Genomic DNA, 16,838 nt, shown 5'->3' on the forward strand with positions numbered 1-16,838 from the left:
ATGTGGATCTCCAAAAGCAAAATTCCTTGAGACTGAGTTCAGAATGCCAGTTCTGACTGTTCTGGCCAGCTGTCTGCCTCAGCAAGTGAGCAGGGGAAAAGAGCAGCACTAAGCAAAAAGCCTTGGGATCATCCTTCAGACCTACTCCAAGAGCAGAACCTCTGCAATTCCTGACCATGGAGACTGGAGCATGGCCACTCTTCCATAGGCTGTGAGACACTCACTGGTACACTTGAAAAACATCCCAGAGAGCTTTTCAGGCCCATAAGGAAGATAAAAAATAAACCCATTTATACAAAAGAAAGGTGCTTCCTGGAAGTGACTGTGCTTTGTATGAGCTTGAATCATGCCAAGTGCACTTGTCACAGCCGGATGTTTGCAGGCTTCCATTATCTGCCAGCCCTGCCTAAAGGAGTAGGGCAGGGGGAATTCTGTATGCAAATGACATGCAAATGACCTCTCTGTGGAATCAGTCTGGAGGATATAAATACTGACACAACCATTTCAACCAGTGTCTAATTATTCCCATCAAAGAACAATGGAATCCTATTATATTCTGGTTTTATTAGCAGGAATTTTAGTTGCTTTTGTATTGCTGGTTTTAATTGCAACTGATCATTTCTTCAAGGAGCAGATTCCTTCTGATGTTGACCAGCCAGCAAAGCTCCGCCTCTATCACTGTTTGTACACTCTGATGGAAATTCTGGTGAGTCTATCATGCTCTGGGATACTGGGATTTTCAGAAAAGGAAAGACCTGAGTATGAAGATATGCATCTAAATACTGCAACTACAAGTCATGGGAAGCACACAGTAACACAGATTTAAAGGCCAAAGGTTGATTTGGTTTCTGTTACCATGTATAAAGCAGCCAGGGTGAGGTGAGGTCTTTCAATACTGATATATCCATTCTTATGCTGCAATTGGATATTTCCATAATGAAATGACTGGTCCTGTGGATGACAGGAGGGCTGTTCATAACTTACATGAATAATAAGAACCCAAATTGCTATGTCTAAGTGCACTCTGATATCTGTAAGGCAATTTCCTACATTCTGAGCTATTTGCAGTAATTTTCTCACCCTTGTTTCTGTTCTTATTCTTCAGTGACTGAATTACAGAATTATAGTTAAATACCATATAATCAGGTAGGTTGGAAGACACCTCCAGAAGTCATCTAATTGAACCTCCTGCCAAAGCAGGTTTAGGCCTGTTATCACTTATTATCTAAGTACCTGTAAGCCAGACTCACTGTGCTGTGGGCTTTGCCATCACAGAAAGAAACAGCTTTCACCCAAAAAGCTTTCAAAGTAGGCAACAGCAATATGTAGGAGCAGCCTAAGCCCTGTCATGTCTGGCACGTAACATGTCAAAAGAAAGCCTGCAGGAAAATCAGAGTGGTTTCTTTGATGTTTCTATGAAGCTCACCTCAATTCTCTAATCCCCAGTTTTGCAGAAAGAACACAGGAACTTGGCCCCACATCCTGAGAGGTGATTTTGCAGAAAGAACACAGGAACTTGGCCCCACATCCTGAGAGGTGGTTTGGGGCATTACAATCTATTAAAGACTCAAGGGGGTTGCTTGAACTTACACAGCAGCACTCACCAAATCCAGTGGTTGTCCCTGATTCTCCTGTGGTACTTTTCTGTCTTGTCTGCCATGAAAGAAGAGGCTGCTGTCCTCTCATCCTGCTCTTTGTGTTGTGTTATATATAAACTTAATATAATACTATGACAGTAATACTATAATAGGACAATGTTATTAAATTCTCTAATTTGTGAGTGAACAGATTCTTTCAGGTGGTACTTGTAACCCATTTATACAGCTTTTAAGTGTCTGTTATGGAATAAGTGCATATGCTCTCTTCATGGATAACACATTCCCTAAATTTCAGCATCCTTTTTCTGAATAGGTTTAAGATGCATTTCACCATCTGCTATGCACTGAATCAATCCACTCACCTATTTTTCTTTCAAAAGCCTTTAGGCATCTGCTGGTACTTTGGGTGCATTCCTGGTTTATGTTTTTGCTCAGAGGAGCAGCCCACACAGTGAGGACTTCACAGATTTCTGTTTAAGTGCATAATGCTTTGTGTATGACAGGTGTGCAATTAACTTATCCTGCTCATCCTAATGAATGCTGTCCTTCCTGTGCCATAGAGCTGTGCCACTGCTGTGCCTGTGCTGTATGCTCCTGTAAAATCCTCTTTTTCCACAATACAAGACAGGCTTTTCCTCTCTTCTTCCACCCTACTTGTAATTTCTCAGAAAAGCAGCAGATAAGTGTGTACCCTCAACCAGAAGGTACATAAATGATGCTCCTGCTGCATCTGTCCACATCCCCTGCCATGAAGAGATCAATGACCTTGTAAAGTGGAAGAGATGAGAGGAAGCCTCCTGGCTTTTGTTTTAAACAGATCCTCAGACAGATCTATGTTCAGACTAACTGTGCATATTGCACTGGAATTTGAAGCTTTGATGATAATTACTGTGGATTGAAAAGCACACTTCAGAGTGACTGACAGAACTTATCCTGCTCATCCTGATCAATGCTGCTCTTCCTGTGCCATAGAGCTGTGCCACTGCTGTGCCTGTGCTGTATGCTCCTGTAAAATCCTCTTTTTTCCACAGTACAAGACAGTCTTTTCTTCTTACACCCTACTTGCAAAGAAAACTGCAGCACCAGATAGGTGTGTACCCTCAACCAGAAGTTACATAAATGATGTTCCTGCTGCATCTTTCCACATCCCCTGCCATGAAGAGATCAATGACCTTGTAAAGTGGAAGAGATGAGAGGAAACCTCCTGGCTTTTGTTTTAAACTCACCTAACCTTAAATATTTTAACTGAGGTATCTGGAGTACAGTTTATCATGGAGATGAACAGACACTTTCAGAGCATTATTTAACACACCCAAAATTGGAACCATCCCCAAAAAATACCTCTTTCTATCCACTCATTAGGAAAGGAGCCTCAGGCCTCCCAGCTTCCACACCTGAGCAAATGCCTGTTCTTACTTGTGGTAAATCCAGATCCCAGGAACTAGAAGGTATTTATATGATACATTTAATGGAACAAGTATTACAACATTCTTCCCACAATAACGAAGATGTAAATTTTCATCTTCTTAACCAAAATCCCAAAGACAGTTATTTGTGGGAATCCTAAAACCTAGCAAATGACCAACCCAATTATGCTAAAGACAGTGTAGGAAAAAGTAGCTTGTGGCCTTTACAAAGTGGAAAGACTTGTATTCCCTTTAGTAATGTCTCATTTTTCCTGTTTTATCTATCTAGGCAAAGAATTTAAACCACTTGGGTATCATCAAGGAGCACACACTTATCAGGCTGATCACAGGGGGACTCCCAGCATGGCAGGATTCCCAGCTCTTCATTAAAGATCTGCATTTTGATGGGGTACCCATGAGGATTTACCTCCCAAGAGAACCATCTGCCAGCAAACGGAGAGGAGTCATCTTCATCCATGGAGGATGTGGCATTTTTGGAAGCATCAGTAAGGAACTGAAAGAGAAATTTGACTATTTAGCTTTTTAACTGCCTGTTTTTAAAAACTCCTGACCCTAAGAAGTGATTGAAACTTAGTTTGAGAGACTGGAGATAGAAAGCACTTAGTGCTTATTTTTAATTTTTTAAACTCTCTAATCTGCACATATGTAATATTAAATTATTTTTTAATGGGATACAGCACTCTTGATCATAGAACCATTGAGATCATAAAATGGTTTGGATGGAACTGACCTTAAATACAATCTTCTTCCACCTCCTGCCATGGGCAGGGACATCTTTCTCTATCCCAGGTTGCTCCAAGCCCTGTCCAACCCAGCCTTGGACACTTTCAGGGGTGCTTCTCCAGGCAACCTGTGCCAGGGCCTCACCACCCTCATAACAAAAATGTGTTCCTTACATGGAAACAAATTCTATCCTCTCTCACTTTAAAACCACTGCCCATTTTCTAATAGTAAAAATCATATTAATTCCTTATTTTCCACACAAGTCAATGATCTGTCTAAATGTATGAATTCTACAGCAAGTCCTGATGACCAAAAGTCTAGATTATTTTTATCCCAAAGAAAATCTGGGTACTCACTAAATAGGCAAGGGGCTGACAAGATATTGTAGTAATATGTCATAAAAATATAAGGGAGAATATTGACTGAAGTTTTCTAAGATGTTAATTACATCAACAACATTTGTGCTTCAGGGAGTTATGAAAGAATTTGCCGGTACATAGCCAGAAAATCTGATTCAGTGGTTGTGTCTCTTGGGTAAGTGAAATTCAACCAGTGCTAATCCCTGAATTAGAGAACTCTGCTGCTTTCCCCCTGCCTCTCACACACCCCTGAACTTACGTTTCTTTGAATATAAGATAAGAAACTGAGCTCTAGTGCTATCTTCCCCACACTGCTGTTATGTGGGAGCAAGCACGTGGCATGGAATGGCAATGGAAATACCTGAGCAAGGATTAGAGTTACAGGTCTGGTCATTGTACATGACCATCACCACAGAAATCATTACCTTTGTTTGATAATAAGAAATTATAACCCAAATATCAGATTTTAGTATTTTAATATATATTTAATATATTAAAATATAATAGATATTTTAATATTTAATATTTGTATTTAAAATCACCTGGGATTTTATAGAGTAAATAATGAGTCTAAAATTTAGTATTTTTTAAAACCAGCATGGACCACTGTTTCCTACAAAGATGTTTTGATTATGGAAAATACATGATGGTATAAAGAAACCTTAATTTCCAACAAATTTTTCCATGAAAAACTTTACTATTAAGGGATTTTATTAAGTTGGGATGAATTGGTTTTGAGAAGGAAAGGAAGGAAAAGTTGTTCTGGTTTGCTTCAGCATGTAAAAACTTTAACCTAGATATAATTAATGCTGTACTTAATATTGGTTTGGGGGAGTTTTTACATGGGATGTGTTTCAGATGAGACACTCAGAATGTGTAACACCAGCTGCTTTTTCTACCCCTCAGGTACCATTTAGCCCCTGAGTACAGGTATCCAGCCCAGACTCTGGAATGCCTCAGTGCCACCGTGCACTTCCTGAAGACTGCAGACACCTACGGGGTGGACCCCGCTCGGATTATTGTTTGTGGGGACAGTGTAGGGGGCACATTTGCTACCAGTGTTTGCCAAGAGCTTGTGCACAGGACAGATATCCCCAAGATTCGTGCCCAGGTGCTGATCTATCCATTTCTCCAAGCCCTGAACTTCAATCTGCCATCTGATCAGAAAAATGCTGCCGTTCCCTTCCTGTTCCGGGAGCGCGCAGTCCATTTTATTCTCAAATACCTGAATAAGGATTGCTCCCTGAAGGAACCAATTCTGGCTGGTTCTCATGTTCCTGGGAGTATAAATTTGAAATATAGCAAATGGATAAGTCCAGATCTTATTCCAGATGAGTTTAAAGTGGGCTATAAACCACCACTGCCCACTGTGTTTTTGCCTCAAGTCCATGAAGAAGTGCAAGAGCTGTTTGAACCCCGGGTGTCCCCTCTGCTGGCAGAGGATGCTGTTGTTTGTGGTCTCCCTGACACCTGTATTGTCACCTGTGAGCATGATGTGCTCAGGGATGATGGGCTGTTGTACAAGAAACGCTTAGAGGACAACAACGTACACGTGACCTGGCACCACGTGGAAAATGGCTTTCATGCTGCAGTGGGATTTTTTGGATATGGTATTTTCTCTTTCCCGTCATCAAATACTATAATTAATCATGCTGTAGACTTTATCAAAGGCTATTAAATAATTTTCTGGCATACAGTGCACTGGTATTTAGGAAGAGTGTGATTCAATTAAATTATTCAGTTAAATTATTCAATTAAATTATTCAATTAAATTATTCAATTAAGTATTTACTACCTGTTTGCCCATTAGAATCAAGGCAAGAACTGATGACATTAGCATGGTCTGCTGAATTCTGATTTTTACTTGCTATTACTTAAGAACATGATGTTTAGAGGTTTTTTGTAAGCTTGCTTTTGTATTCTTGCATTGTAAGAATTTGTGTTCTCTTCATATGTCAAAGAATAAAAACTCAAAACAAAAAACATTCTAAATGTGTAAGTTAAAAACCCATACAGTGTGTGAATAATTAGCTATGTGCACATGCATGCACACCCAAAATCAGTGTGGCAATACCTCTGGAGAGTGGAGATTTCTTCCCTACTTTAGGAATGAGTAGTAACCACCATCAGAGTGTCTGTACAGACAAACAATAGATTTGCATTTATGTTTAAAATCTGAAGGAAGGAATTGGGTGTACTTACAAACCTGATTTTAAAGGGAAAAGGGGACAGGCAGGTTGGTACAGTCCATATGGTGCATGAGATGGGTACCAGGAGGTACCTGAGACTGCAGCAGAGATGAAGTGAGGGAGAACTGCTCAAAAATAACTGAATATGCTCTAAATTATATTCTATAAAGTTCCTTTCAGAGCAGCTGATTGTATTCAGCTTACCTGGCTTTTGGGGAGAAAGGATATAAACAGCATGGAACCTGCCAAATAATTTCTGTGGATATCCAAAGGCAAAGAAAAACCTGAGGTCAATTGTTATCTTGTTGTAATTGTTGCATTGCTTATTAGGAGAGATCCACCCTTGCTAAACACAGATGCCAAAAATAATTGCCAATGCATAGCAAAATAGCTGGGCATACAATGCCTAGGAATTGTAAAATGTTGAATTGTTGTGCAACCACCTTGCCTTTATAAATCCATGCACACATGACTGTGGAAAGAGGTTAGTACATGTCTACTCCCTGCCAGGCAAACTGTGAGTAGGAAGAAGACTGTGGGCTTAATGTTCCATGTTGTCACCATGTTAAAGAATGCTGGTGACAGGTGAGCTGATTCACATCTCTGCAGCAACAAGTCACTACTCGAAGGTTCTCATTCTCCAGTCCCTCTCAGCAAAATGAATTTATATTTCTTCATGCTCTGTTGACACAACAGAGAGTTTATTTCTTTCATTTTTCCCATTCCAGGCAATTTGCTCTTCAAGCAAAGAAATGCTTCCAAGGGTAAATAATGTGATAGTTCCAAATGTTCCACTCTTTTGGGATTTCAGGATCTGCTTTGGTTATGAAGACAAAGGTTGGGTCACCAGCTCACACATTAGTAGCTGAAGCTGGCCTAACAGATTGTATCTGCTGTAAAAGTGTTGCAAGAAGTTTAAGGATATTGGCGAAGTTAGAGAAGGTTGGCAAGTGCCAGAACTAAGGAGGTCTGTACAGTTCCACCTTGTATTTTGTAAGTTATGAGATGGTCACAGATGATCTCATGCTATTTTACACACAGTTCAGGGCAGAATTACACTCCTTGCCAGTTCAGCTACTCAGTACTTTTCTCTCCTTTATCAGTCTCTGGAATTACGCCTCATTTATAGGTCAGTGTCCAAACTTGACACTGATCTACTCCTGAGATTTTTCCATGGTCCTTTATCCATTGGTCTTCAATTTACTACAAATAATAACAAATTTAGCTTTGTAATATGTCAGCAGCATTATTAGTTCTCTTGATCATGCACTTCTCTTTAATGATGGGCTATAACCATTGAGTGCAGATGGGTACAGCAGATGCTGAAATAATGTATTCTTTCTTTCATCATGACTCCCAGATTTTCTAAACCTTAAGAAATCACATGATCTAACTGTCTCCATGGAACTTCCTGTACTTTATTTTAATTAATTTAATTAATCACAGATCAGCTATGTGTCTTTTATTGCTAAGATAGAATGTTTGAAGACATAGTCCCCTGTCTTGGTTTGGAAAAACAGGTGTCTGCTAAGGAAGGCAGGAGCATCCCCTGAAATGGAAAATGTAAAACCCCTCTGAATTGCTATGAATTTTAAATTAAGAGGCTCTCAGGCAAAAATATGGGAGCAGGAATAACAGGTCTCTAATACGGAAGAAAATAAAAGGGTAAAATGAACAAGGAGCAGGGATCCTGGAGAAAGGTGCAGTCTCTGCCTCTGAAGATCCAGGGGAAGAGGCAGCTGCTGCTCCTCTGGGAAATCCAGTGGAGAAGCCGTGCTGGTGTTCCAGAATCTCCAGAATATACCCAGGTAGGAATGCTTGGCTCCTCCCTCTGGGCTCACATCTCCCAATGGGATGCTGTAGTTCTTATCAGCCATGCAGTGACATTCAATGGCTGTTATCAGCAGATGTCTGCCTGGAGGGAGGAGTGATTGTGGAAGAGATAAGGAAAACTGCCCACTGAACAGAAGACAACTGCCATACAGATGGCAAATTGAATACAATTTGCTTGTCAATCCAGGAGTTTTGGACACCAAAGTCATTCCTCAAAGAATTATGCAGCCAGAGACTGAGGACTGGCAAGCCCAGCTCCCTTTCAGGCTTCCAGCACCAGAGGGTTCTCATGCTCTGCAGAACCCAAAAGGAGCTTCTTGGGTCACAGAGCACTTTCTCTGGAATGTTTCCCAGTATCCCAGTGCAGACTTCCATTTACGGTCAGTTCCGTTGCCAGCTAATTAAGCACCATGATCCAGAGGCAGGGAATATTTTACATCTGCTACACCTGGCTCAGTATTTCTCCTTGCATGTGCAGCCATATCACAGAAAAAGAACAGGGAATGATGAGATTTCAGGCCTGGACATTAGGTTTTTCACTGGAAATTAATAAGAAAGGGAGTCCCTGGTAGGAGAAAATGGAGCTTGGCCTGGTCTATCCCCTGCTTTATCTCACAGGAGCAGAGACAATGTCAAAAAATAATCAGAAGCTAGAGAGAGCATTTATTTGAAAGATTATGTAGGGAATGGTTTCCTCAAGCTTGTGAATTGCTGAGACTAAGCTTACACAGCATTAAGTACTACTCTGTACCAGGAATGCCCAAAGGGAAAAAGCACATTATTATTTCAAAAACCAGCTAGTTTGTTTCTTTGACAGCTTCCAGCACATCAGGTCTTTGTGTGGAGCCCCTGGGGGTGCTGTGAAGTCCAGACCTTGTCAAGGTGCCCTAATGATTCCAAGATCTACCAGCTGTGGGTGAATTGGCACCAAAAAGATTTAGAACACAGAAGAACCACGGGTGGCAAGAACTGCAGTACAAAGGATCTGTCACAGGTGTCAAGCGCATTCTTAGATCCCCAGAAGGGCCAAATCTGGTGGGTATACTCAGAGCACACCTCACCCACTGGGACAGCAGAGTTTAGCATAGGCCAATTAATGCCTAGCACTATCAAATGCTGAAGAAGGGAGCTGCAGTTGTGTTTTGTGCAACAACATTTCCCAATGCTCTTGCCTGATTTGCAAGAAAGCTGAAGGCTTTGTGGATTGCCATTTCCCAAGAGTGTCCCACTTGCCAGGCAATGTGCCTTTTACCTAAATCCCTTATCAACACGGACATCAAATGCCATTACCCAGAAGGATAAACAAAAAGGGATGTGATTTTACACTTACCATATGAATAACCTTCTGGCAAGGGAGGGAAAGGCACAGGGACATTGGGAAATGAAAATCCACAAAGATTTGTTGGATAAAATGAAGAAACAGTTTGGAAGAAACACAGAGAGCAGAACATGGAATCAGCTGCTTCTCAGAAAGTGTAACACCAGACTCAAAAATGAACTCCAACCTGCTTATTCTAAACAGTTTCTGAAGTCAGGGATCAAGTCTGAGCCATTTCCTTTGCAGGTCATGGACTATGTATGATAAAGCCCTGGGGTTCTCTGTCTTTAGTTTCATTTTATTCTACAATTCAAGGTCAGCTCATCCCTTATATTATTTTATTAGTATTTAAGAAAAAAAAAATTACAGACTTATTTTACCCACACTGTGATTTTTCAGAATGAGAATGTGCTGCCTTCACAGGCTAAACAGGCTGCTAAAAACACTGTTCCCAAAGGTGACATCACATGAGCTGTCCTTTACAGATATTTTTTGCTTCAAGTTAAATCTTTTCACTAATTATTTGTGTATGGGAAAATATGTTAGCTCCAGAGGAAGATCCTAGAGCTCACCACAGAAAAGAGTGAGCTGCTGATGTCTAGTCAGTGCTACTAGCCCTGACACCATGAAGTTCAAGTCTAGTTTTCAGCTGTTGGAATCATATTCCTACCTGGAATGACATCTGTGCATAGTATCTTCCTGGAAGACAGAGACTGCAGCACTGCCAAGAGGCAGAAAAAAACCCAAACAAAAATCTGCTGCTGCAGGAGAAGAGCCATTGAGGAGGATGAGGCAAGAACAGCTCTCAGACCAGGCTGCAGCTGCCTCTGGGTCCACTGGACTCAAAGATGCAATGTCAGCAGAATCCAAAATCTGCCACACAGGTGATGAAACATGTTTGTGACACTGAGCCTCGATTTCAATAAAAGTCTGAAAAAGTGAGGCATGGAGGCACAACGACGCAAGAATCTGGGCAGCTCAGAAGATGATTACCAAGAAATGCTGTGCAGGAACTCACAAATAATAAAGACTTGCCTGTAACCAAAAACCAGAGAGACAGAACAAGTTTTTGTCTTCCCACAAACTGCCACTACACAAGTCATAGTTCTGCTGTGATGGGCACAGCCTTGTTCCTGCAAATGTGAAAACCCTTGTGCAAGCCTCTCCCACAACTAATTGTTACTGTCTAATTGTATGGTTGGTTACCACATGTTTTTATCTTCCTATTGGCATTTTTAAAACTGGATTATAACCACGACGAGAACAACTAATCCTATGCCTTTACCTGCAGAAGTCTTAAAGTCTGAAAAAGGGGGAGGAGGCCACAGCTGGTTCCTTCTCAGGCTCCTACCAACACAGCAAGATGGAACTTCTCTTGGCCATTTTTCTTGCTGTTTTGACTGGTATTGTGGCAATTGCTTTCTATTATGAACACCCCAAAGCAGAAATTCCTCATGGAATCAGTGAGCGCCGAAAGCTTTATGTTCTTCATTACTTAATGAACTTTGGGCTTGGTCTGGTAAGTAAAGCTTAATTAAAGCTTGAGTTTTGAATTCTATTTCTGTTAGAGGGATAATGGTTTGGTGATGTTTTTTAAAATCAATGTTTAAATAAGTTGCAAATATGCAATTGGACTGATTAGGTGATGTAAGCAGATTCCTTCAGCTGTGCTGGGCATAACAGACTCCCCTTTTTGCTATACAGCACCAAAGGCAGTATTTGTGAAAGCTAAAATTGGGCAGACTGTGCAATTCCCAGTTTTTTCCTGAAGGTCTGTGTTTTAGCTTTTCATGCCTGCTGCCTCAAGGCACTGCTGGAAGGCTTAGAAGGTAACTTGCCCTGTGTATGTGGAATTTCTGCTCTGGATAACACCGTGCCTGCTTGCAGAGTGAGCAGCTAAATGATGTCTGTGATCTCAGCTGTTCTCTGCAACTCTGTCATTCTCCTCCTGAGGCATCTGAAGAGAGCTGCCACATTCATCATCATTTGCCTTTCAATATGCCTGAACAACTTTCTTCTTTGAGACAGTACACATAATACCTAAAGTGACTTTCTGTGTCATTGTTTTTGGCACATTTTTGATCCTTCCTCACTTTTCATCCTTGTTTCTTTTCAAAACTAAAACATGACATGCACTTGTCTTTCTGCTTCATCAATCATTCTGAATTAACTGTCGCCCCAGTCATTTAGAAAACCCTTCTGTGATACCTAGACTAAACTTCTTTTAGTTGTTTAAACTATGAAAAAAACCTGTTCAGTCTTTTTGGCTCGTGCATGACATTTCACTTCAATTCCATGTTCTAATGTTGTTAATTCTTCCGTTCTTTACCTGCCCCATTGCTCGGTAAGTTTTGTTTGAAGTCAGTGAGCTCCCAAGAAGGTGACTCACACCATGTCTCTGCTGCCACACCCAGGCCTCCACACTGCTTTTTAACTGTAATTTTTAACTTCTGATCTTACAATTTTGCATCCTTTCTGCTGGCCAGTGAGAGGCCAAGCACAAGCACTGTCAGACACTGCCTGAAAGGAGCAGAGAGATAAGGACATTAATGGAGGGTTAAAGCCAAGTTTAAATGCAAGTAGAGTTCAGGTCATGTAGCAACTCCTGCTATGGCTGTTGGGCAAATTACTTGTGCCAAATTCTTTCAAGGGCTGACAAGCCATGAAGTCAAAACTGCATGGAAAATTAAAGTGTACAAGTATATCCAGTGTTCAGCTGGGACAAAAGGCAACACCAAAACACTGTGGTTGATAAGGTCTCCCAGGACTCCTTTTTTTCAGTATTTTCAAGACAAAGATGATCTCTTTATATTCCAGGCAGATATAGCTAATTGCAGGTTTAACCTTTACTGTTACAAAATTATTAGTGTGAGGAAAGAAAGTACCAGAGGGAAATTGAAGAATAAATAAGTAAAGTTGTTTTCCCACAGGTAAGGACCAGGAGTTCTACAGAAGGAATCTATATGAGACTATAACTTTGCCACAAGACAATCCTTCCTGTGTATGGGATCAGCTCTGCAGATGACTTAAAATAGGATACCTACACCAAATTTAACTGAGCCACATGAGGTCTGTGAAATATGAGGTGAAAACCACAAGGACAGGTTTTTAGGATCTAAGCAGTGCAGACCTTTATATGTATAATTCTCATTTAAATGCATATGCATGAATAATGGCAGCACAACAAACCCATTAGAGATGTCTGCTGTGGAAGTAGTGCAAAATTGAATCCAATATAGTGGAAATACAGTGATACTGTCTCATATTTTTCATTTTGAGCAGGAATAGACTAGAGCAGGCTACAAGTGAAACAGCTTATAGCCATGCAGATGCAATGGAATAGATGAGCCCACAGTGACATAAGAACCTGAGGCTGAGTGTTTAAGTAACAATCAGTGAGCTGTGAGATGTTCAAGCCTGGGTTCAAAGCTGTTCTTGGTCAGAAGGACAGAGATGTGGTAGATTGTATGGATCTTTTTTCCCCTCCAAGTCTGGGAAACAAAAGTCTTGGCTATGTTTCTTCATCCAAAGCTAAAGTTTAAAATACTGTAACTACTGTCTCTGTATTTTGTTCAGGTACATGGTTACTGAAACACCTGACAAGGTGAAGTATTTGACACCCTTTATCTACTATTGATAATTTGATTGTTTTCCTACTGAATTGACCATGGAGTTTAAAATTTTTCATTATCAATCTCCAGGTTAGATAGAAACTTACACTAATTTGGTCTCTTGTGGTTTCTTTTATTACCAGGCAACATTTTTGGACAAAGTAGGTGTAATCTCAGAGGTCCATCTCCTCAGGGTTATAATGGAGACAATACCACCATTAAAGGATAGTCGTCTTCTTATCAAGGACTTAAGGTTTGAAAGGGTTAAAGTGAGAATTTACCAGCTAAAAACATCAAACAAAAACCTAAGAAGGGGAATTCTTTATTTTCATGGAGGAGTTGGCCGGTTTGGAAGTATCCGTAAGTAACATAAATAATATGAGCTATAACTGCATGCAGCATCCAGAGTGGGTCAGGGAAGGCACCACAGGCATCATCTGGTCCCACCTCACTCCTCCAGCAGGGCCATCCCACAGCACAGGGCACAGGATTGTGTCCAGACAGCTCTGGAATATCCCCTGAGAGGGGCACTGCACAACCACACTCCACAGAGTTCCTGATCTGATTTGCTATATCTTAAATTGTAAGAGTTAGTAGGTTTAACATTGTAAATTAAAAAAAAAAATCAGGACAGCAGAATCAATCTACTTACATGCAATAGGCATCATGTTAAATTGTCTTTATATAGATTGCATATCTAGAATGGTATCTGATAGTTTTAATATCTATTTTCTTCTTCTTTATGCTTAGGATAAAAGTTGAAAATCTCCTTAGAATTTTATTTCTTACCTAAAGCAGCCAGTTTTTGTTCACAAGTGTGTGCAAGCTTGTATATGTGCATTGTGCTGTATGTCTTTATAGTGGAAAAACAAGGGAAAAACACATTTTGGAATGTGAATGGGAAAGAGATGAGATGGTGCCTCATGCACAAGAAATATTCTTGTACTGGATTTAGCAGACTTTTTGTTGTTTTTTTTTAAACTATTTTGCCCCTTCAAAATCACTTTAAAAGTGGCAGCGGTGGTGCTGTCTGTAACTTTTCAAAGAGGGAACCAAAACACTGCATTAGTTTAAATTCCAAGTTTCTTACTGGCCAGAAGATTCTCACAGCTGTAAGGGGAGGGTGAGCAATGCCCAGATCTGACCATGCCACATGCTACACATGCTCTGTAAGAGAGAGAATGCCATGCCATGCAAGAGAGAGAATAATTTCAGAATATTTTCATTCCATTTATTTTTAAAGCAAGCCACAATTCCAGTGAACTTTTCTGTTTCACAGGGGCCTACGAAAGAAAGTGCCGCTATTTCTGCAGGAAGACCAATTCCGTGGTGGTGTCTGTTGGGTAAGGGGACCCAGCCCATACTCTGACCCTAGGTTTGCAAGCCTTTGCTGCAGTCAAGCTCCTTCTGAAGTACAATCAGTACCTATCCTTAATGATCCCATGCCTTTCACCAGCACTAATTCCTTTCAGGAAGAATTAGTCAACTAATCCCCAACTGTTTATTTCCAAATGAAATCCATTACAGTGATTTTATAATTTGTAGCGAGCACTAAGTCATAAGGATGTTTTTGTTTTCTAGAGCCCTATTCAAACCACCTTAGGCTCTTTCTCTTGAAAGTACAGTTGACCAGAACACTAAATAATTCCTTTTAGAAGTTCTGAAAAATACAAGAACCTCATGAGTTTAACATAAGAGGTTACAAGCCAAGCTTGACATATCCACTCTCAAAAGGAATTTGTACACTTGACTCCATTGTCTTAAATTTTTCAGTAAATTATACTCACAGCCATGATGCATTTGCATGAAGAAATGGAACAAGGAAATCCACATTTAACTTGTAGTCAACCTGAGATGACCATTAAAAATATTTCTCTGATTAGCTGTAATACTTTTTTAAAAGAAACAATGTCTAAAAGTCCAGGCAAAGAGTTGATTACAATTGCACTAATTGCTGTTTATGTCCTAAAATACTTGAAGAACCAATAACTCATTGATTCTGTTTAAAGAATTCAGCTTCCAGAACACTGAAAACCTTTCAGATTTTCATTATCGATTTTCTATGCTCATATTTCCTATGCTCATATTCTCTAACAATTTGTTGTTAAATGTTCATTTTCTGACTGGAATTAATGATAACTGATTGACACACCTGCCTTGCCAGCTAATTCCAAAAGAACTCTCATGTGCCTTCAGTCACAAGATAGGTAAAGTATTTTGCAAAGGTAGAACAGTGTACTAACTCTCTCAAACATGAACAGTAGCAAATAATACATCAAAAGCATTAATTTGGGGGGAATTCTATTGCTGCAATTATAATCACAGAGTATTTTCCTATCTTTTGAGAGAAATAAATGAATGACAAGATTCCATTGAGCCCATTCACTAGAAATGGCTGTGCTAAAACATTTTCACTCTTATTTAGGTATCGTTTAGCTCCTGAGCACCCATTTCCAGCCCAGTTTGAGGACTGTCTCACTGCTGCCATCCACTTTCTGAGGACTGCACAAGACCATGGAGTTGACCCTTCCCGCGTTGTCATCTGTGGGGACAGCAGTGGAGGGACACTCACTGCTGCTGTTGCCCAAGCACTGGTGAACAGAAGAGACCTCCCAAAGCTGAGAGCACAAATCCTAATATATCCTTTTCTGCAGTGTGTGGACTTAAATTTGCCTTCTTATCAGCAGAACAAAGGAGTCCCCATTTTGCTAAAGGAACGAACCCTTGTTCTTGGATTGAAGTACGTTAATGTAGACTTGGGCATCATTGAAGACGTATTTAAAGGCTGCCATGTTTCAGAAGATAGGAGACTGAAATATCAGAAGTGGGTGAGTCCTGACTACATCCCTCACGAGTTTAAAACAAGAGGTTACAAACCAAGTCCAACATATCTACCCTCAAGAGAAGTCTGTGAAGTCTCTGAGCCCATGTTTGACCCTGTTTTTTCACCACTGTTGGCTGAAGACAGTGTGATTGCTCAGCTTCCTGAGACTTTCATTTTGACCTGTGAATTTGATGTGCTCAGAGATGATGGACTGCTGTACAAGAAAAGATTAGAGGACCATGGAATAAAAGTGACCTGGTGCCATCTGCAGGAGGGGTTCCATGGAACAGTGTTCTTAGCACTTTTTGGTAAGGTGGTAGGATTCCGCTCTGGAGCTAAAGGCCTGCAAAAGATTGTAAGTTTTCTAAGACTGTTGTAAAATTCCATTTCTTGTTTTCTTTTTTTCTTTTCCTGATTCCTTTCTCTTTTTGCTTACAAACTTGTTTTTTTTAAATCCTCAATTTTCCTTTCCTTAAATCATCACCTTAAATTTCTGCATTGCATCTGTCTTCTTTCGACCCACTAATTTGATTGCATGATGGCCTTTGCTTAATTTTCTCTCAGGAGAGGCAAAATCAGGTGAATTTACATTTCTTTCCTCTGCCAGCTCTTCAGTTCTCTCTTGTAGCCATTAAAGATCTCATCCTTATAGCATGGGGTTTGCAATGTGGTCTGGTTCAGTGAAGTTCTGGTACTATCAGAACACAAAACCACATTTGAAAACAAGCTGGGGCAGGTAATAGGGTGTGGATCTACAGGATCAGTATATAAAGAGTATGGTTGAAGACTTAAGAAAGCCTGTATCTGGTGAGAGCTCAATTTGAGACAAGCTTAAAAAGAACTGAATGTAGCAGGATAAATGTAAACATAGACAGAAATGAAAGAAGGGGAAGAGAAGGAGAGGAAGAGAGGGAAACGGCAGGCCTGGAACTACACATGTTATAACAAGTATTGGT

At 40.4% G+C, this 16,838-nt stretch overlaps 2 protein-coding genes across 2 annotated transcripts; both read left to right on the forward strand.

Annotated features, from left to right (window-relative positions):
• The first annotated feature begins 538 nt into the window (after positions 1-538).
• Positions 539-5,785, forward strand: LOC131092636 (arylacetamide deacetylase-like 4). The gene is made up of 4 exons (XM_058039433.1): positions 539-706; positions 3,294-3,510; positions 4,219-4,282; positions 5,014-5,785. The coding sequence occupies exons 1-4, from the start codon at positions 539-541 to the stop codon at positions 5,783-5,785; spliced, it is 1,221 nt and encodes a 406-aa protein (XP_057895416.1).
• Positions 5,786-10,810: 5,025 nt separating this feature from the next.
• Positions 10,811-16,261, forward strand: LOC131092637 (arylacetamide deacetylase-like 4). The gene is made up of 4 exons (XM_058039434.1): positions 10,811-10,966; positions 13,202-13,418; positions 14,338-14,401; positions 15,484-16,261. The coding sequence occupies exons 1-4, from the start codon at positions 10,811-10,813 to the stop codon at positions 16,259-16,261; spliced, it is 1,215 nt and encodes a 404-aa protein (XP_057895417.1).
• Positions 16,262-16,838: the final 577 nt, after the last annotated feature.

Source organism: Melospiza georgiana, chromosome 22, assembly GCF_028018845.1.
Source record: "Melospiza georgiana isolate bMelGeo1 chromosome 22, bMelGeo1.pri, whole genome shotgun sequence".
Taxonomy (NCBI): Eukaryota; Metazoa; Chordata; class Aves; order Passeriformes; family Passerellidae; genus Melospiza; species Melospiza georgiana.